This window comes from Orbilia oligospora, assembly GCF_000225545.1.
Source record: "Orbilia oligospora ATCC 24927 unplaced genomic scaffold scaffold00210, whole genome shotgun sequence".
Taxonomy (NCBI): Eukaryota; Fungi; Ascomycota; class Orbiliomycetes; order Orbiliales; family Orbiliaceae; genus Orbilia; species Orbilia oligospora.
In genome coordinates, this window is record NW_011645767.1 from 581,899 (window position 1) to 602,620 (window position 20,722).

A 20,722-nucleotide genomic window follows, 5' to 3' on the forward strand; every position below is an offset into this window, starting at 1 on the left:
TGCAACATAAACTTTAAAACGTTTTCTGATTTTGCTACTCCACTACGATCTTCTGAATGTCTTTGGGAGACTAGTTCCAAGAGGTTTTAAAATCCCGGGATTTTAAGTACACCCATCGCTTAGACATTATCTTTTGAATAATAATAGTAATAATTGTCAGCATAAAGTCACTAGCCACATGTATGTCAAAACTTCATTGCGTTTATGTCCAACAGATAGCTACAACGTTGGCGCAAATGCTTCCAAGGCGAGACGGCTATATATATATGGAACTTTTATACATTACTAGCTCAGTACCCTCGTAATAAGAAAAGTTGTACGCCGCAGTGTCGGATTCCCAAACTTCTAGCGTAGTTGCTAAACCGGCTGGTGGAAAATGCAACATACGATTTCGCGTTGTCGGCTTTGCGGGACCCCATCGTCTTAATTGCCAAATATAGTTCAGGAGGGTCCCGAGCCCGAGACAATCATTTTATAAGACACATTTTGTTTTCAAAGTTGATAATATCTTAATAATGATTTGAGGGAAATGTATCATAAACTTGTTCAGATGGCGATGTTTGTATATAATTGCCAGGTCAGAGAATTGCCACTGCTAAGTTGTAGCTTTTTAGTATTTTACTTAGATACGAAGATGACTTAGAATGTTTTAAATTTTCACAATCGAGTATACTTCGCCAAGTGAATAGAATCCAATTCTATACGTATATGACTTATACAATAGCTGTTGTTATTTTGGCGAGAGCTTATAAATCCATTTTTTCTTCGCTGCCTGTGCCACCTATACATACCCGCGGAAGCCTAGTTAAATACGCGAATATGTTTTATATTTGTTTGGGAAATTAAAAGTAGAACAACTTGATTTTGCATTCAAGTTAGTGTACATTCCTAGTAGGCAGTGGATTCGCATAATAAGGTCTGGCCAGATCTGGCGGTTACACATATACCGTATATATATATACCGATAACAGTGAAAAATATTAAATCAATTCTGCATTTATAGTCACAATTTACTACTTCCGGAGAACCACCATGTATTTCAATGGTAGTATCGAGGTTCGAGGGTGGCTCTAGCTTTAGACTTTAGATTCTTGTGACATAACTGGTCCAATACAACTTCGACCCCTGTTTGTAAATATATTAATACCTAGGTACCTTGGGATCGAGAATATAATATATTAAACTTCAGAGCCGGCTCTTCACCATATTTAGAAGCCCTTGATCGATGTTCTTGAAAAAGCTACAGTTTGAGGGGGCTGATATATAATATAGTTATAAATTAGCTATTAATTCTCGCTTTAAGTATGCACGCAACCGTATAAGAATGTAGTTATCAATATGGCCGATAGTCCTCCTTACTACTATAGAAGTATAATAATATACGTAATTAGTGAGTCTGCAGCTACGTCTACGGAAATTGGCCAATTATCATCCATCCCAGCTAAAAGAGTCTTAAAAGGGTCTTAAACGGATTAGGCGATTCAAATTTAATTCTTGAAAACTACTTAAGTACTTTATGCCATGCGTTTATTAGCCTGACTAAGCCGCTAACTACCGGTACCTGGCATGTGGATGTCAAGCCGCTGGGCTGAGAATCGTACTTCGTACGTATTCTCGGGCTACCTGTGTACATGTATTCGATTCGAGCTGACGAATCCCAGCTAATTAGTTCTTTCGTCCGAGGTATACGGTACATATGCATATACGTACCAGCGCTACAGCACTAGGTACTTAGTATCTTCATGAGCTACCTCGGAGCCAAGAGTACAATTCGACATCCGGCAGCGAACAAAAACGGTATTACATTAGCCCCGACTGGCCGTCAGCTGGCTCGTCTTTATCCGTAGCCGCATCGATTAATAGCCCACCTGCAGTGCAGTCCGGTGTGGTCGCCCAGCTTCCATGCATTTCGCAGCCTGCAGACCAACGTCACATTTCGCTGCTAAGAAGCTGCTAAGAAAACACCTTGAAACAAAGGAAATTAAGGTGCAGCCCGGCTGATTTTTGAGTGCTGTTCCAGCCTGTCATTTAGGCCCTAATTCTCAGGTTCATCAGCAGCATCTATCTCTTCACTGCCGTTGGGGTCCATTCTTGCTTGCTGGCCTGTTTTCAGATCGGTTATCGATATCAACAGCCAGCCGTTGTCCGTCTTCAGAATCTGATTTCAGGGTCAGCGTGCCATTACGTCGTCCTCAACACTTCTCACTTTTGTACGAGCCACCGCAGACTAAGCTTGAAAAACACCACCACTTCTCGCTCCCACTCTCACTTCGGTGCAAGTCCTACGACCACCCCTCCACGCCTTCTCCCGTTTCCGATCGCGTCTTCGAAATCCTAACCTCCGAGAATTCCTTTCCGTGCGGCTTTCGCACTGTTTAACGATGTCGACGAGGAATCGCAGAGGTGTCAAATTCACCTCCCTGAAACCTACCATTAACGGCTCAGGGACCGGCAACATCCGAAGAGAAAGCACTCCATCGGACCCTTCAGACCCAAACTCGCCTCTGGTAGACCTTGACGAGAATGATCCTGCCTATCAAGACTGGGTGGATGGCGACAAAGACCCCGTTGTTCCCGCAAATGCTGTACGTAGTGAGAGAGCCATACCTACCCAAAAGCGATCCCTGCCTGCGTCTCCAGAGTTTTTACCCCAGGTTCCTGATATCAAATCTTCAAATCTTCGCTTAGGCACCCGTGGCGACCACTGAATACGAAAAGAAGAAGCAGAATTTTGTTGTCAGAACAATATGGACGCTTGTCATGATCGCCTTCTTTTTCATCCTACTCTTCAGTGGGCATTTATATCTTGTCGCTGTCGTTACCGCTGTCCAAATCATTACCTTCAAAGAGGTTATTGCGATATCAAGTGTTCCTGCCAAGGAAAAAAACATGCATTTCACAAAAGCCCTGAACTGGTACTTCTTGGTGACGACAATATATTACCTTTACGGCGAAAGTGTTATCTACTACTTTAAGCATATTGTCTTGGTTGATGCCTTCCTCTTGCCGATGGCGAGCCATCACAGGTTCATTAGCTTTATGCTGTACATGTTGGGTATGCATGTGATATTATCCCCGGTCCCCACCAACGACATACACTAAGTCTCGTTCTCCAAAGGTTTCGTTTTTTTTGTCGGCTCCCTCCGTCGCGGACACTACCGTTTCCAGTTCACACAGTTCGCATGGACCCATATGGCTCTCTACCTCGTGGTTGTTCAGGCCCATTTTACTATCAACAACATCTTTGAAGGCCTCATCTGGTTCTTCCTGCCGACTTCTATGATCATCACGAATGATATTTGGGCATACATCTGCGGTATATCATTCGGCAGGACTCAACTGATCAAACTTTCGCCAAAAAAGACGGTGGAAGGTTTTGTTGGAGCATGGATCTGTACTATGATATATGGACTTGCCGTTGCCAGGATTCTAGTACCATACAAGTACTTCATTTGTCCGGTCAGGGTATGTCAAAGCAATACCACTAAATATTCCTTGCCAGGCTACTGACCATTTTCCCATTTAGAATCTCGGAGCCAACATTTGGACTGGTCTAGAATGTACCCCAAATCCCGTGTTTTCCCCACACACCTACACCCTACCGCTTCCACTTCAACCAATCCTTGGTGACACTTTCACCAGCGCTCCAATTTATTTCCACGTCCTGTTGATGGCTACATTCGCTTCTCTCATCGCTCCATTCGGTGGTTTCTTCGCCAGCGGTCTCAAGAGGACCTTTAAGATCAAGGACTTCGGCGATACTATCCCTGGGCATGGTGGGATTACGGATCGTATGGATTGCCAGTTCATCATGGGATTCTTCAGCAATCTATACTACCAGAGCTTCATTGCAGCGAACAAGGCCGTCACCGTTGGTGGTGTATTACAGAGCGTTATTGGCAATCTAAGTCCCCAAGAACAAGTCGAGGTCGTTCTGGGTCTGCAGAAATACCTGGCTGGGCAGGGCCTTGTCGGCCAAGAGGTATGATATCTGTCCCTGGTGCATAGACTATCACTAGAGTTTACTCGCTAACTACTTTCTATTATACAGATTGTACAATGTTGGAATGACGCTCTGAAGGGCCAGTGAGCTCGTGGCTTCCTATGTCTTCATCTTCACCGAAAACACCAGAGTTTCGCTGGAAAGGCCACGATACCACCTTTCAAGCTTTCCTATTCACACTGGGGCTTTAACGAACTTTATGACGCATTATTGAGTTCTAATGAAAAACCAAACCGTTTGGGATACTCGTTATTAATATGGTATTGCATTGATGAAAAGATCTGTTGTGGTTTTAGGCTATCCAGGCGATAAGATGATGTTTAACTATTGCCGGATACCGTTTCGGGTGGGCTGGAATCAAATAGAAAGGCACGGGTAAGGTGCGGTGTCCAGGGTATAGAAAAGTTTGTAGCGGGATCGATTACGGGCAGTGTATATTGAGCAATAGGTTTCCTTTTGTCCTCCTTTTTCTTTATTATCTCACATTACCCCGTTCCCCTTTTTCTTTCTTGTTTCTCAAAGTTGTTCTCTGAATATTTTATCTTGTTCAAAGACAGTACCTAATTGATCCTCAATTGACCTTCCTTCTATCTCAACCTCGAATTCCATCCATTTGCAGGGCCTTTTTGAGTTGGCGCTATGGCGAACTAACATGTGGAACCCACTGGCGCCAGATGGATGCATAGCTCCGAGAACCGGAACGACAGTTCCAGCATTGAGGCCGAATTGTTGGGGCGTTGAGCGAGCTTGCTGGTGACATAATTCGCAAACAAAATTCGGTCCACGTGAGGATAGGCCGCAAGTTGCAACAAAATCAACGCAAGAAGTCTGTGACGTTCCTCGTATTTAACGTTTATACATGTCTAGGACCGCTACTAACGTGCCATAACCTTAAATATATACAATCCTTCGTCTAGGATGACAAGTATTCCTCTACTGTAATATGTACAATTATCGTAGAATACAGTTTCGTTTACACCAACGCATACTACTTCCTTGTGTCCCTGCCGTATATAGTCTAGACCAATGGAGGATTGGCGTTCTTGATCAGCATCTCAATATACTCCTCATGCCTAGTATTTAAAAAAATTCTCGAGTTAGTTCAGGGTCTCTTTTTAGTAGTGCATTATACAAGGGGGCTTACCAATCACCAGCCTCGGGGCTTGGAACAAAGGCATCTGGGCCTCTACATGTCCCATCAAATCTTGGAGAACTCATATCGCTTGTTCCGTCACTCTCACCGGGTGGCTTAACCCAAACGATCGCATCGACGTTGCAGTCGTCAGTCTTCGTGGTGGGTCTAGTACCAATACCTGCGCCGTCGATGTTGCACCAGAAGGCACCCTCAGAGCGGATACCGGAAACACCAGCACGGCCTTGATCAACAATAAACTTGGTGGGCAGACCGTTGTTAATTAGATAAGGGGTAAATGACTTGAAGAATCGCCATTCGTTCCAATTGGAGTTGTCGGGACCGAGCTAGAATAATGGTCAGTCTCACGCATAAACATATTTAACTAGAACCTGGGGAACTTACACCGTAAATTGGGTCTGCAGTAGTAGAGTTATAAGCATTATAACCGCTAACATTGCTAACAAACCCTCTGAACTTATTGGTTCTCTGTCCAGCCCACATCTTAACTTCTGCGAAGAGTTTAGCAGCAGGTTGTAGATTCGCCGGCCATCCAAGCCAGTTCGAGTGTCCGATGTCCAAGTATACTGCTACGTTCTTATCTTGAAGCTGACTGATAGCGTACGCAACACCAGCCTTGTATATCCCAGCAGCTTGAGCGCATGCTGGGATATGCATGTTTGTGACGAGATTTGCAAGACTGTCTGGTTCGAGAACAATGACGTAGCGCAGACCGCCGTATTTTCTGATCATGGCGACTATAGGGTCGATATACTCGGTTTTGTAGATGTTGAGGGCGTTAGGGCCGAGTGGGATTTCTCCGGATGAGGCGAGGGCGGCACCTTTTTAGAAGGGATTGTTAAATTTGGGGTTTTAAGTTTGCTAGGAGGTAGTGTAGGACTTACAATCACGACCGGGGAGGTTATAGATAACCAATGGGACGGTCCTTTGCTCCCAATTGGCAGCCTGATCGGCTTTGGCGTCCAAAAGCTGTGGCTCGAGATAGGCGATCTTCACTCGGACAATAATATCAGCACGCTTTCGGCTCTCGAGATAGAAAGTTTATAACAAGAATATGAATCATACGTCGTAGATAGAGCTCAACCACATGAAAGTGGGAGTCTTCTGTAAAATTTTTGCGCCGGCAACACCCGCCGCATCACCCTTAGCCTCAAAGGCGGCAATGGTTTGGCGCAGTTTTGTGGCATAACGGTAATTGGCGTAGACAGTTACGTCCTTGAAGGGATTGTCGTGGTTGCATCTGTCCTGGTTGTTACCGCTTCTAGTAGAGAGGAGGGGACTGGCGAGGGTCGGAGCGGCCAAAAGGGAGGCTGCAGCGTATGTTAGAAGACCGCGCATTTTGTGAGATAATTTGGTTTCCCGTTTGAATTTCTACTAGAATAATCGAATACAGAAGTCTCTAGACGATCGGTTTGCGACGAGGGGGGAAAAGACTATAGAGCGGGCTCCCTCGCGACTATTTATACCTTTTTCTGACACAAGGTATTATATACTTATGAATACACCGATGATACGGGTACATATGGATGCTGTGAGCGGTTTTAGCGTATGCAATCCCATTGACCCAATGACTCGAGTTTATCACCATATGGTCTCATTTACCAACCACCGGCGCATTTTCTGCCATACCGGTATACCTGTAGAAGCATGACTCGACACGTCAATTCCTTATTCAACGTGGGGTATACATTATAAATCTTACCGGTTACCCCAAGTCGACATCCACAAATCCCGGATGCGCATGATACGAAAACCTCAAAAGTGGGATTCTACATCGAGGACCCTAGTTAGAAATACAACTATAGCCTAACTTCCCAGGTTCTTTTCTTGGGGCCAGTTGGGTCCAGCAGTTGATATTATATCCCTGATCCTAGAGTTGTATATTATAGTTCGTTTATGCTAAGATCAGTTTTACCAAGCTAGATGTTTGTATGTTTATATATATTTATATATATAAGTCTCCAGTTCTAGATCTGGCGCACGGGTGTTATGGTATCTGGAACTACTTGGTACTTGTTCCGGAGGCTGAATCTGGAATTCAAGGGTTGGCATTTGTGGGAGGGGGTGCGATAATGTTTATCCGGTTGGATTGGGTAAGTCGGTGGGTGCCGCATAACTCGTATCGTATGTATTCGAAGACCTTGGTATACACTATCGGCGAATGGGGATGTCATGTAACCTTAAGGCTTTTATCACTATATCAAACCCTCCCTATTCTCAAATCTCACACATATACTATTTCTAGGTCCTAATATAATCCGGCAATTGATTAATCCTAAAATCGAGTTCAGATTAATAGGACATGCGTTGAATTCTATATCAATTGTTGCACATTCGTAAAGCGATTTTAGCCAAAGCGTTATATAACCAAGCGATCCCGACCAGCACAAATCAACCGTTAACCGTCAAGCCTGTGAAGCGATTATTCACAAGACTCATCAAGCTTTCAAAAGAGTGGGGCTGAAGGTGTTCAAGAAAAAGGTTAATTATCGAAGCCCGATCGATCTGCCTTGCCATCTTTCTTTTCTTCTTTCTTTTACAATTATACGGCCGGAAGCCATGTGCTTCGACCGGGGAGACTGGGTATAGACTGCCGCGGTGGCCTGTTAAGCGCAGGGGTTTACAGCCTCGTTCAACTGGGCTATCGGCTGAGGGGTTTGTAATATTTATCGGATATTGAAGCCGCTTGACCGTCGGGACCCCGCTCGTGCGGTTTTCTAGAAGGCGATAGATGTTCTGGAATATTAATGGTTGATTGATTTCAGATCTTGGCGCGGGGATGGAAGAATAAACGAGCGGCGTAGGTCGATTCATGAGCAAATATTTCGTCAGTGCAGCGAAGGCCTAGCCATTGTTGGAGTTTATTCGGTATCGCGATAGCATGTGGAACATTGAAATATAATATGAATATTAATACCTTGTCTCCTGCGCGCAAGGCTACCCCGAAGTGGTGGTATTATAACTGAAAACTGCTTCAATTACAAAATACACATACAAATATCATTCATAAGAGATATGGCATACTTCTTCTCACACCATGCCCTCCGACGCCGTAAGAAATTATATTATGATTCTTCAAATGTATATATGAGTACTAGGTACATATGCGGAGCCTAGCTTTATAGCTATGTCTTTAATTAAATTCTGAAAACAGCGTTCCATGGATCCATCAATAGTAAAGGTCCCTGATACTCAATATTGCGCATCCCACCAAATTTGCAAATCGATTTATAATTAGTTCCGAATCTAGCTCGTTAAGAAGGGCTAATCTCTTGCTATAGCGCTTGCTAACATTCTCGATAGGCCATCTCTGCGGTTCCATAATTCACATAGCTAATCCTTTGTAACAAGGTAAAATCCGATTAGAATTGTCCAACGCTGCACGCTGCAGCAAGAAACCCAAGATTGGACTAGGCTGAGTGTTGCCTATAGGCCTAAGGGCCCACGGGCCCTCCAAATCTCATTAGATATTCGTTGAAATCCACGAGCCTCATGATGCATGTGTGGTCATGAGCATATTGTGTAACAAAGCTCATTGGCCAACCCGCCTCTCGAACCCTTCAAACAATGCATATGCATGCGATCGATCGAGAGAAAAACAATGTAAATTTATTTTGGCACGCCAATTGTGTCGGCCTCAAGCCTCGGCGGCAAAATCACTAAATATATATTCTTCATTTAATAGACCAAGACGGTAGAAGTTCAACGATGATTCTCTCATTTCGACGAAAAATATACCCTATTAGGAAGTCAGTTGCTGGCCGTGAAATCCTGAGGGAGAGAAGCGCATAAACTTCACATGTTCTTTGCCGCGTAGACGCATCTAAATTTAATGCACCTCACTGGCTATTCCATTCACTACGCCTCAAGTTTTGACGACTAAAATTTTCGTTGGTTTTTTCTTGGCGGAACTTGAAGCTGCGGAGCCAACGTTACCTGATAAATCATTTTCTAGATGCTTTTGAAGTTCACTGTGAGGCTGGTCGTTTTGAAAAATAATTGAAAAGTTATAAAGCGAAAGCGGACTGATACTATCGGGCTCATGGGGCAATATTATAGCGTTTAGACAGGATATTTGGAAAAGCACACAATCTCGCCACGTCATTCCTAAAAAATGCGTATCCATATTCTAACAGGTCCTTCGCGGTTTTTTTTTCATTTCCCTAGTTATAAAAAGTGTCACTTGCCATAGTAGTCGTGTGATGCCATCGATATTTATCGACCTCGACGTAAACTCTACTAGATTGTAAGTACATATATGCCACCTATCTATAAAATCTCAATATCTCCCCTTTTCGCTTCTCCGTTACCCGGTCCTCGAAGCTTCTGATAAGCACGCGCACATAATAGAGAACTAAAGTGGGGAGCCTGCACCAGTTGATAAGCACCCCAGAGTGGCGGACGAGATATTCGTTCTATTATGGTTTGGTCGAGTCCAGTCTGGTTACGAGACTGAGTCGAGCCGGCTGCGGGGCCTCGTTGCGATCAGTTTTGTTGCAAAATTTTGAGCTATCAACATGTTGTTAATTTTGCAAACAGTTGCAACATAGTAGCTACACGTGGATTGCAAGTTGATCTTGCGACCAGCTATACTCAATTGCGGGGCACGCACAATCCCAAATCCTTTATGAAATACTATCTTAGATATTTATTTGAAGACCAAGCTCTAGCTCTAACTATCTAAATTCTACAGTTTCGAAATCTCAAGTTCATCGGCTACATTTAAGCTGGCACCGACAAAGCATCGAAAACATAACCCGGGGTTGGAGTACATCTGGACCACCACCTCCTCTCTGGAACCCTATACCCGTAGAAATAGTTTAACCGATGACTTCAGTTTTACGTTTAACACAGCCGCTTCTCCAACACCATCCACTTCAGCATCGACTACCCAGAGCTCACCCACCGTAATTTTATCCACTCAAACACGTTCCAGTCCCAATACTGCGTCAACCGGTATTACTACGACAAACCCGATTCTAAATGCGAATTCTGGACTAGCTGCTGGGGCTATCGCCGGAATGGGAGTTGGAGTAGGAGTTCTTTTTATATCTCTGATGATATGCTTGTATATAATATATAGACTGAAGATTCGACAGTGGGATAGGTCTCTGGTTAAAGAGGATTTAGGTGCTGCTGAACAATGGGGTGGGATTGGCCCAGATAACGATGCACCTGGGCAACTTGACACAGGAAGATGAGGGTAGTGGCTACGGATGCATCGATGGCGAATCTTTAAGATACTGTATCATCATCCAAGGATGACCTAACGGCCGCCTGTTATAACTTTAGCCACTAGCCAAAAAAAAAGATTATTGGCTGGGTGTTATATATTAACCCTCCAAATTACGGATCTAGCCATAGATGTAGCTTAGTTAGCATGTACAGGTTGAGCCCTTCAGTAGTCCAGAGATGTTGGTTATACAAACCAGGGGCAAAACCCCAAAGGACCTTACTCCTTTTCCTCCACGGAGAAAGAAAAACTGTACTCCGGGATCGATACCTCAGCAGATATAGTAATCGGATTCTGTGCATCCCTATTGTTGCACGACATCTGTGGTGCTATAAACTCGGAGAATGTGGCGCCGCCATGGCTTAATGTATCCACCGTACCCGACATCGAGATCTTGGCCTGGGACTTTCTTCCAGGATGTGGTCCTAATTAGATATGAAAAACCTACTATTGGGTAGGGCTGGCATTGTAGAAATCTTCTCATTATGAATTATTTCTACTATAACTTCCGCTTCTCAAAACCATATGCACATCACTCTTGAAATGTAGGGCACCTGGGCCATGGGCATTCGAAGGAAGGATTTATAGAAACTGTGTTTCTACTGTTGCATTCTTTGAGATTACCTAAATAGGCAAATCAGAATCGACAAACGCGGCGTAATAAAAACTTGGCAGAACTTGGCACTGCCGACAAGCTGCGGGCGGCAACATGACATCACGGAGGCAGGAATGAGCTCAGTTCCAGCAGCAAAATGGGGCCTGCTGACTGGTTCCTTCGATCTATTCCCTGCTGCACCACCATACAAGCAAGATACATCTGGGGTCTCACAAAGGTCCGAAAGCTTAGCCTGGAAACCCTCATTTCTTCGTGAGCGGACCGATGCCGTGGGGCCGAAATAGAAAGTCCATGTTTCAAAGTTCGCCACATGACAAACCGCCCAGAGAAAGAACTGAGCTCTTACCTAACGCATACACCATCACATACCTCCGCCATGCATTAGAAAGGATTTTTTTTTGCAAAAGGATTTAGATCTCGTAATATCCTCGGAGAATAGATTACCGATATAAAGGATCTTGGTTTTCCCGGGTTTTCTATCTCTTGGTTGATGAGAGAAGGGTCAAGTCTCATCCTCTTCGTGGGGTAGCTTCAAAGCCTCGTCGATGTCCGTTGTTTGTCAGCCTGTTCTACCAGTATCACCATTACACTATAATCAATATCCGGGGCTTATAGACCTTGCCTTGCTAGAATAACTCTGGCGCTTTAGTCACGATGAGCAGGTCCAGTTCGAAGTCGCGGTCGACATCGGTGCCAGCCAGCCCCCAAAACAGGCCGACGTTTCCTCGTGAACCGGACCTTTACACCTCTCTTCTCTCACGGCTGACCGATTCTCACAATCCCGAGCAACCGGTACGGGACAATGGCACATTTGCTGTTGCTTCATCCGCTACTGCGCCAACTCTCTCCCGAGCTATTTCCTCCTTTGGCGCTATTCCCACAGCCCGGCTCGACGATGATAGATCATCGATTATGAGTGAGGATGCGGGTTCTAATAATGGCCGGAAACAACACCAGAAGTTTACAACAGCAGAGCTGGCGCGGCAAAGTGGTGTTAGGCATCCACGGTTGATGTATATGAGTTACTATATACCAGCTATCAAGTGGATTCCACACTATGACTTAAAATATCTCGCTGGAGATGTCATTGCAGGGGGTATGTTCCTAAATTATACCTTAAAACCATGAGGAGGAAGTGCTGACAAAAATACCGGATATAGTCACTCTGGCTTCAATTTACATTCCCATGGCTCTATCGCTAGCTTCTAACCTTGCCCACGTCCCACCAGTTCAGGGTTTATACTCCTTTGCTGTCGTACCTGTTATATACGCTCTTCTCGGTTCTTGTCCTCAGATGGTCACGGGTCCGGAAGCAGCTGGGTCTCTTCTTGTCGGCGAGGCTGTTCGTCAAGCGATTAACTCCGGGAAACAACCCGAAGATGATGCCACCAAAAATGCTATAATCGCTGGTATTGTAACCACGATCACGGGAGTAATAGCACTTATGGCCGGTGTTGTACGCCTAGGATTTCTGGACAGTGTTCTAAGTCGGGCCCTTCTTCGGGGTTTTATTTCGGCCGTTGGATTTGTCATTACAGTCGACCAATTGATATCTGAACTGGGTCTTATCACCCTAGCGAAGGAACAGGGTGTAACTCACGCTTCCTCCCTCACAAAAATCGATTTCTTATTCAGAAACACATCGAATATCCACGTACCAACCGCAGTCATCAGTCTGGTAGCCTTATCGATTATCCTTACAGTCAAGAAATTTCGAGCGAGGGTCCAAAAGAGGCACAATTGGGTTGTTTTCATCCCGGATAGGTTCTTGGTTGTCACGATTGCGACGGTGCTTGCTGCAAAGCTAGACTGGAAATCCAAGGGAGTTGAGATTCTTGGTGATGTCTCAGCTGGAAGTTTTCAAGTGAGGTTTCCGTTCAAGCAAGAGAATCTACCAAAAATTCGGGAGGCCTTGCCGACAGCTTTCCTAATCAGTGTTCTTGGGTTCTTCGAGAGTGTGGTTGCTGCCAAGAGCTTGGGCAGCCCTATCGATGCCAATATCAGCTCGAACCGAGAATTAGTGGCGTTGGGTGTTGGTAATATAGTGGCTGGATTTGGTTGTGGTCTCCCAGCTTTCGGTGGGTATGGAAGAAGCAAGCTGAATAAGTCGACGGGTGGTAGGACTGGAATGAGTAGCGTGGTCCTTTCTTCCATCACCATCATATCTATTTGGTTTGTGCTCCCGTACTTTAAGTATATTCCGGTAAGTTTTTCTGCCTTAGTTTTGCAACCAAAGGATGTTGACCGCTAATATTCTACAGAGATGTGTCCTATCCGCTATGATTACATCCGTCGCTTTTTCCCTTCTTGAAGAAGCACCGGAAGACATTCGCTTTTTCACCAAGATCAAATCCGCAAGTGACCTTCTTATGATGTTCATCGTCTTTTCGCTTACAATCACCTACTCCCTCGAACTCGGAATCGCAGTCGGTGTCGGCCTCTCTGTCGTTCAAATTCTCCAACACGCCACCCGAGCACGGATTATGATTCTTGGACGAGTACCGGATACTACTCCAGCCGTATTTAAAAGTGCAGAAGAATTTCCACAAGAGATTGTACAGATTGAGGGTTGCTTGATCGTCAAAATCCCCGAACCTTTGACATTTGCCAATGCCGGAGATCTTCAAAATCGATTAAAGAGACTTGAGATTTACGGGAGTACAATTGCTCATCCGTCATTGCCACGGTTACGAAGTGATGAGCATAATAGAAATGTTGTGTTTGATGTCCACGGAATGACCAGCGTGGATGGAAGCGGTGCACAAGTTTTGAAAGAGATCGTAGAGGGTTACCTAGAAAGAGATGTTAGGGTTTTCTTTGCTAGAGGTCCTAGAAAGAGTGGGGAGGTTTGGAAGAGAATGGTGAGGAGCGGGATCGTGGAACTCGTTGGCGGGGAGGAGAGATTCTACGAACACGTCTCCGATGCTTTGAAAGCTATGGAAGGAGAGGAGCATAACGGGAATGGAAACAGGGAGGGGAGGCCCGTTAGTGTATGATATTGCTTAAGAGATGGATAATGGTCCAAGAGTTTGCATTCATTTATAATAAGAGGTAGATAAAAGATAAATATTGGGTTTTCGTTTATGGATGGTGGAACTAGATCATAGCTCACGAGTGGTTAGATTGCACAGGGTTTCAGTTCAGTCATGTATTTGTACTTGCACCTTTACCGTTGGAGGGCGTTAATATCTACTGGATTAGCAGTCATACATCCTGCATGTTAACATCTTTAATAAGATTATTACATGGAGTTGTTAACCTGATTAAATTACTTAACTTGACATATGCACCGGAGTATGCCTACTATGTATCCAAAGCTGATACCCTGCAGTGACAGTCGAATCTACAGTCACTAGACCCCAGTCCGAAGGAAGGTTATCAATAAACATGGTACTGCAACGTATTAACATCGTTATGACATGGCAAGACTGGCATCTGCAAACCATAAATATAAGGATGAGTTACTTACCTATATACCCTAGTCAAGTTTAATACAAGACTACTAGCCAAGGTGGTCTAGAGGGGGCTATAGAATAGAGACGTGGGCCGTATGTCAACTAAACTTTTGATTTAACGATATCTAACCCGTTAGCTTGTCAAACCAGGTATCATGTCCGTTTCTATCTGACCCAAAACGCTTTCCAACCGTTGCTAGTTAACAGGGTACACACTCACATGAGGCCCCAAACGACGAAATATGGATGTATTTAAGCGTCAGCAAGCACGAAGCAGTTGCGTGGCCTCACATATGGCGACGGTTCTGTGGGTTAAAATAGGTAAGCTACCAAAGTAAGTCTCATCGAAGATACCTTTCAACATATACGTATACTACCTCTCTTACCATTTGATCTAGTTCATCACAATCGTACAAGAACTACCCAAACCATCGGGCTTTACCAATTCAATATGGCTGCTTTAACTCTAACGAACATCCCTTTAGATATCAAGCTCGAGATCGCTAGCTCTCTTAGTTCGGTGGCAGATTTCATAGCGTTGTCTCGAACTTGCTCTACCTTTCGCTCGATAAAATCCTTCAGGGCAATTCGAACGGAAGTTTTCGATAATGAGACTAGAGAGAACTTGACTCCAGAACTTACTGGGTTATGGAACTCGCTTCGTTTCCACTTTCAGAGAAAGTTACCGGTAGGAATATATTTTATCACTTCAGCTCAGCTTATATGCTTCTTGCCATTCAGTAATTTGTCTAGCAATGAGGTTCCAATATGCATATTGACATCTTTCAGCCCTCGCAGGATCCAGGTGAAGCAGATTCGGAAAATGTTACAACAAGTAATATCAAATTCCAACCTCACGGAAGAGAACAAATGCTATCGCACATACCCCAAATATCGAACATCAGAAGAACGATTCGATGGTTCTCGCTGCGATTCATCAAGCACCATTGGCGTAAAAGGCCAGAAGAAACACCTCCTACAGCAACAGAGATAAACCGAATCGATAATGCATTCTGTGCACTTTGGCTCTGGATGGAAATTCCATACGATGCATTGAATATTAACCCTTATATGTTAGAAACCGCGACTTCTATATTCGGTACCCCTGTCGATTTGAGGTGTAGTGCACAGGATGCTGCTATTAGATTAGGTGTTTACACCTTCCTCCGAGCAAGAATAACTGAAATAGGGCCGCTCAGGTTAAAGGCTATGGACAAAGAAGTTCTGGTTGACATTACACGGATTTCTCCTTGCCTCACTCGTTGTAAGTTTCTACATCCAGGTGATGCGGATCGGTATTGAAAATAGCTAAATGAGAGCGAAACTAGATTTCAAGATCGGGGTGCCTAATATAGTCATGATGAACTTTGGACTCCAGGGCATCAAGAACCTAATCGTATATCGTCCCGATCAACGGACTCTAGGACTTGTACCATGCCTTCTACACCCCACACTCATGAACCGCTATCCACGGGACGAACATCAACTGCTACATTGCTTTACGTCCTTGATCAATTATTACAGAGAATCTTCAACAGAAACTCTAAGACGACAGCGATTTTGGAAGAGTCCCGAGGCTATTTGTGTCCAAGAGGAAGCTCCATGGGTCCAACCAGGCCTCGATATTAAAATTGTATTTTGGGACGATGAAAGGCTTTTGAAGTGGGGTTATAATTCCGCCACGCACTATTTGACGGAAAGTGAGCTTGCTGAAAAATCTATTTCTTGGAGAAAGGAATTTAAGGGGGTGAATTGCACAGGATGTGAGCCCGGGTGGGACTGTTCACATCGGCCTTAATACTCTTGGTAGTGCTAAGTTGCTTATGCATTGCTCTTCTTTCATCGCCGTACGTTCAAGTTACCATTAATTTTTAGATAAAAGATCAATAAGTCGCACGTATATCAGAAAAGCTGGGTGTACAGCTACAAAAAGACTGGCCAAATGGCTCCTAAAGTTTGATAGCAATTTTACCGGTTCAACGATCCCGAGATAGCAGCGCCCTGAAAATCACTACGGCGAACAGCTTGAATGGTCTCATTTAAGAATTTATCAACCTGGAAAAATCAACTTTCTATCTCAAAACCACATTTCATCCTATGGCCCATCCGTAAATCTCATCTTTACCCAAAACAACTAGACTACCCAGAACTATAAACCCATTTAATGCAATTAGGCTACCTACACATATTTTGTTGGAGCTAGTCTTCTAGAACTTCAAACCCCTTTGGTCTCGAGGACAAAAATTAGTATCCGCAAGACCGCAAGATGTTATCCGAGCAAATAGAAATGGCGAACCTTGATACCATTCCCGTCGAATTACGGATTCAAATCTTGTGCGAGGTTGGCACACTAGTGGATCTGAAGGCAGCAGTTACAAGGTGTCGAGGACTGCACGATATTGAAGAGTCTCATGACAACTATTGGAGGATTGTCCTCCGCAATACAACCCAGATAGGTGGGAAGCCAATGGAATAGATTCTGCCCTCGAGAAGCAATTGATCTTGCTATGCAGATGGCGAAGCCGCATCGGCGAAAGGGGTGCGAGCCGCCCTACTGATACGCTAAGTAACAATAGTTCGCCCATGGTGCCCTTTGTAAACTCTGAAAATTCGAATTTTAGTACATATTCTCAAAATGCATTAATATCGCCTAAAAATACTGTCAAAGAGTCTGATTTGAAAAGTCTGGATGGATGCGCAAAGTTTTTGAAACTCCATTGAGTAATTCTTTGGTAAAGTATATACGTATACGTATTGTGGCTTGATCGGGGTTTGAACTAATCCATTCTTTGCTTATGGGACTTGCACAAATTCAACCTTCGGCATATCCCGAGGTTTATAATTAGTTTAGCTCTTACCAACTACTCGACTGCAGAAAGGCAGACACGCCTTAAGACTTTAAAGTTCAAATATGCATATCTCAAGGGAGGCAACTATGCGGGTCCTCTATAGCTACCCGACTCTAAAATCTTACCGAAAACAAACTAGATAGCTTTCGTGGATTCCCTACATGTTAGTTAATGCAAAAGCAACCATCTCGCTTAAAAATGCATAGGCAGAAAATCTAAAGCTCCACTTCGTATTTTCGAATTCATACATTCGCTTTCCCCAGACGGGGGCGAAAAAAATGGGGCCTGGAGCTTTAGTTGCTTATCGCTGGAAGTTGTATATAGTATTTGCTCGTGTGATGTGGGTTTTCACACAACATAAAGTGGCCGTTGTCTCGTCGACTTTGGCTACCTAGCCCACCTCCGGAGCTAGCTGGGGTTGAGGCTGCATTTGACCCACCCCGCTTAAATTGACATACATGCGAGTATGCTTTGACTAAACTATAGCTCGACAGAGAGGATTTTGAGGCATCTCGTATTCATATCTTATGATAGAAGAACAGCTTCATCGAGTTTCTTTTCTTTTTTTATTATAAATTTAGAGAAATTGTAGATACAGCGTCTAGCTCTACAGAGATATGCCTGATCCGGGTGAAAGGATATACGAACACCAGGCACCTATAATTCCGTGATATCGGAACAAAACATGCTCAATCATCGTCAATTAAGTCTAAGGGAACGCTAGCTAAAGACCCCTATCTATCAAGCCACATATAAAAAGTACTTTCTATCCGTTTTGTCAAAGTACCCGACAAGGCATCATGATATCGCCATTTATAGTGTACTATGGTGCCTAATACCGCCTCCAATCTTCTGTCCGTAGCCCCACCCGATCTGGTTCGCTGCTCTAACTTCCAAGCCAAGTTCTTGAGCCCACGACCAAACCAGTGCAGGGTTCTTCTGGAACGGTCTACCGACAAAGATGACATCTGCATCGCCTTCATCCAAAATCTGGTTGGCTAGTGTTCCAGTGTTAATCAAGCCGACGGTACTGGTTGCCACATCTAGACCCTCTGCCTTAAGGCCCTGCTTGATCGCCTTCGAGAAAACACGTTGGTAGCCTGGACCGCTCTTGATTTGCTGCTTTGGCGAGTTTGCGGCTGAAGAGACATCGAAGAGGTCGACTTTTCCGCCTCGTGCTAGGACTTGAGCGAGTCTAACTGCATCTTCAGTTTTCCACGATTCGATCGAAGTGTCGTACTCAAGCCAGTCAGATCCTGTAAATCTGACGAAAATCAATGTCTCGGGCTTTGCATTGGCCTTGGTTACATCGATGATTTCTTCGAGTAAACGAATACGATTCTCGAAGCTACCGCCATATTTATCGGTTCTGAAGTTGGAGGCTGGGGAATAAAACGAGTGAAGGAGGTAACCGTGAGCAGCATGGACTTCGACAACATCGATTCCGGCGGCAACAGCACGACGAGTGGCAGCACCCCATGCCTCCTTGAGTTCTTCGATCTCCTGGATGGTTAATTCGTGAGGAATCGGGTTTCCGACGTCGAAGGGGACTGGCGAGGCTCCCTTGACATTGTTAGGCCAGCCACCGACCTGTGGTATCATATTAGCTAATTTTGTTTTAGAGAGACAATGGTAGGTGTCGGAACAATACATTTTCATTAGCAATGGCCTTTCGGCTCAACCATGGTGGTACGGTACTAGCTTTCCTTCCAGCGTGTGCCAATTGAATACCAATCTTCTGATTCTGCGAGTGCGCAAAATCCACAACTCGCTTCAAGGGTTCAATTTGGCTATCCTTCCATAATCCAGAATCATCAGGAGAGATTCTGCCTTCAGGAACCACACCAGTAGCTTCGATCATGGTTAAAGCCGGACCACGAGATAAGATACCGCCGAGATGGGCGATATGCCAATCAGTCAAATGTCCATCTTGTGCGGAATACTGGCACATCGGCGAGACCCAAATACGGTTTTGGAAAGTTACGCCGCGGATAGTGAGCGGTTGGAAGAGTTTTGGAATAACTTGGCCATTGGGTATAGCGGTACCGGCGGCGGGGATCTGGGCTGGACTGAAGTAGGGGATCTAAATTCAAAGGATCTGTTTTAGTCTCAGGCTGCAAAAAAAAGGGACAGGGGCTTAGGTAATGTGCGGCTAGTTTAAGGGGTGGACATACTCCTTCAGCAGGGACATTGATAATGTCAGGCCATTCGGGATTTGCAGAGCTAGAGCCTTCAGTTGTAGCCTGGATTGTCATGATGTTGGATTTGGCGTGTTTTGTGTGTTGCAAAGGATTTTTTGGGTTTTGCGGGGTTCGGTTGGTGGGGGCCTTGAGGTCAGGGTTTAGGTGTCGGTTGCGAAGCGGAGACAATTGACAATCACAAACTCGATTCGACTAAGCTAAAAGATATTGGCGTGGAATGCGATATCAAGTAATGCTGCGATATGTAAAAGAATAAAGCCAAATACTCAATTAAACTTATTAAGAAGATTAGGATCGAATAAACTTGCTAATTGAGTAGGACACTGCGGTTTTAAGATAAGAGGAACATCCGACGAAGACGCCATAGCCCGAATTTATACAATTACTTTCGGAAGGCAATCCGCAAGCGTTACCGATAGTACTGATTACTTAAGGTATATGCATTGGGCACAGAAAAATATGCAGCAACTGGTAGTATCTTCTAAGCTGAGTAGAAGGGAGAGAAAACGCTTCATCCGGTACATTACTAATGCTACGAGCTCTTCCGAATTACGTGCTTTGGCGTGTAGACACCAAGCAGTTTTTGGTGTTTTGGGTCGAAAAGAATTCCCCTCGGCTCGTACGATGTATTACTAACGCTCAAAAAGGGACGGTATTCTGTAAAGGGTTCAGCCGAAGAAGCCTAAACCTTGCTTCAAAGCTTGAAAATATGTGGTAAAGTAGCATTTCGGATGTCAAACGGGCCTTAATATTCCGTTTGCTCACTGGCGTCAGGCCATTTGGAAGACTTGAACACGCAAGCGCCCGTACATTGCAACCGAAGGAAGATACTCGAAGCCAGAGACCCGACGTCATCGGCGCATTAGACTTACTAGTAGCTTGAGGATTCAAGGAACCCTCTTTTTTTTGCATTATTTCCGCATACTTCTTATTCCACGGGCGAATCCGCGACAACCTAATGGTTTCCCTGAAAAAGTTAGGTTGGATGCAGGCTTGAGTTTCTACCGCGGTGGAATATTCCAATTTGTCAGCGAACCCGTACAAGTTTGCCTGTGGTTGATGAGTAATGTATTAACAAAGTTTAGGGCGCTTTTTCGGCTTGAGCGAGGAATTTAATTCAGTGCATTGGAGTGTTCAAATAGTAGATTTACCTTTTAAACCAATGGGTTCCCACCAAATTCCCCCATCGAAGTTCCCTTTCGCCATTCACAC

The 20,722-nt window shown here is 44.5% G+C and overlaps 5 protein-coding genes across 5 annotated transcripts; 3 read left to right on the top strand and 2 right to left on the bottom strand.

The window, feature by feature from the left end:
* Window positions 1-2,381: 2,381 nt before the first annotated feature.
* AOL_s00210g156 (uncharacterized protein) lies at window positions 2,382-4,090 on the top strand (the record flags this gene model as incomplete). Its single annotated transcript, XM_011128958.1, has 5 exons — window positions 2,382-2,585; window positions 2,689-3,055; window positions 3,119-3,465; window positions 3,527-3,982; window positions 4,052-4,090. 5 exons carry the CDS (start codon window positions 2,382-2,384, stop codon window positions 4,088-4,090), a joined length of 1,413 nt encoding a protein of 470 aa, XP_011127260.1.
* Window positions 4,091-5,021: 931 nt separating this feature from the next.
* Window positions 5,022-6,494, bottom strand: AOL_s00210g157 (uncharacterized protein; the record flags this gene model as incomplete). Its single annotated transcript, XM_011128959.1, has 5 exons — window positions 5,022-5,076; window positions 5,148-5,482; window positions 5,541-5,977; window positions 6,041-6,146; window positions 6,222-6,494. 5 exons carry the CDS (start codon window positions 6,492-6,494, stop codon window positions 5,022-5,024), a joined length of 1,206 nt encoding a protein of 401 aa, XP_011127261.1.
* Window positions 6,495-11,659: 5,165 nt separating this feature from the next.
* AOL_s00210g158 (uncharacterized protein) lies at window positions 11,660-14,001 on the top strand (the record flags this gene model as incomplete). The annotated part of the gene is made up of 3 exons (XM_011128960.1): window positions 11,660-12,101; window positions 12,166-13,208; window positions 13,267-14,001. 3 exons carry the CDS (start codon window positions 11,660-11,662, stop codon window positions 13,999-14,001), a joined length of 2,220 nt encoding a protein of 739 aa, XP_011127262.1.
* A 1,227-nt stretch (window positions 14,002-15,228) lies between these two features.
* On the top strand, window positions 15,229-15,920 carry AOL_s00210g159 (uncharacterized protein; the record flags this gene model as incomplete). The annotated part of the gene is made up of 3 exons (XM_011128961.1): window positions 15,229-15,724; window positions 15,789-15,856; window positions 15,885-15,920. The coding sequence occupies 3 exons, from the start codon at window positions 15,229-15,231 to the stop codon at window positions 15,918-15,920; spliced, it is 600 nt and encodes a 199-aa protein (XP_011127263.1).
* Window positions 15,921-18,122: 2,202 nt separating this feature from the next.
* AOL_s00210g160 (uncharacterized protein) lies at window positions 18,123-19,564 on the bottom strand (the record flags this gene model as incomplete). The annotated part of the gene is made up of 3 exons (XM_011128962.1): window positions 18,123-18,899; window positions 18,961-19,392; window positions 19,484-19,564. 3 exons carry the CDS (start codon window positions 19,562-19,564, stop codon window positions 18,123-18,125), a joined length of 1,290 nt encoding a protein of 429 aa, XP_011127264.1.
* Window positions 19,565-20,722: the final 1,158 nt, after the last annotated feature.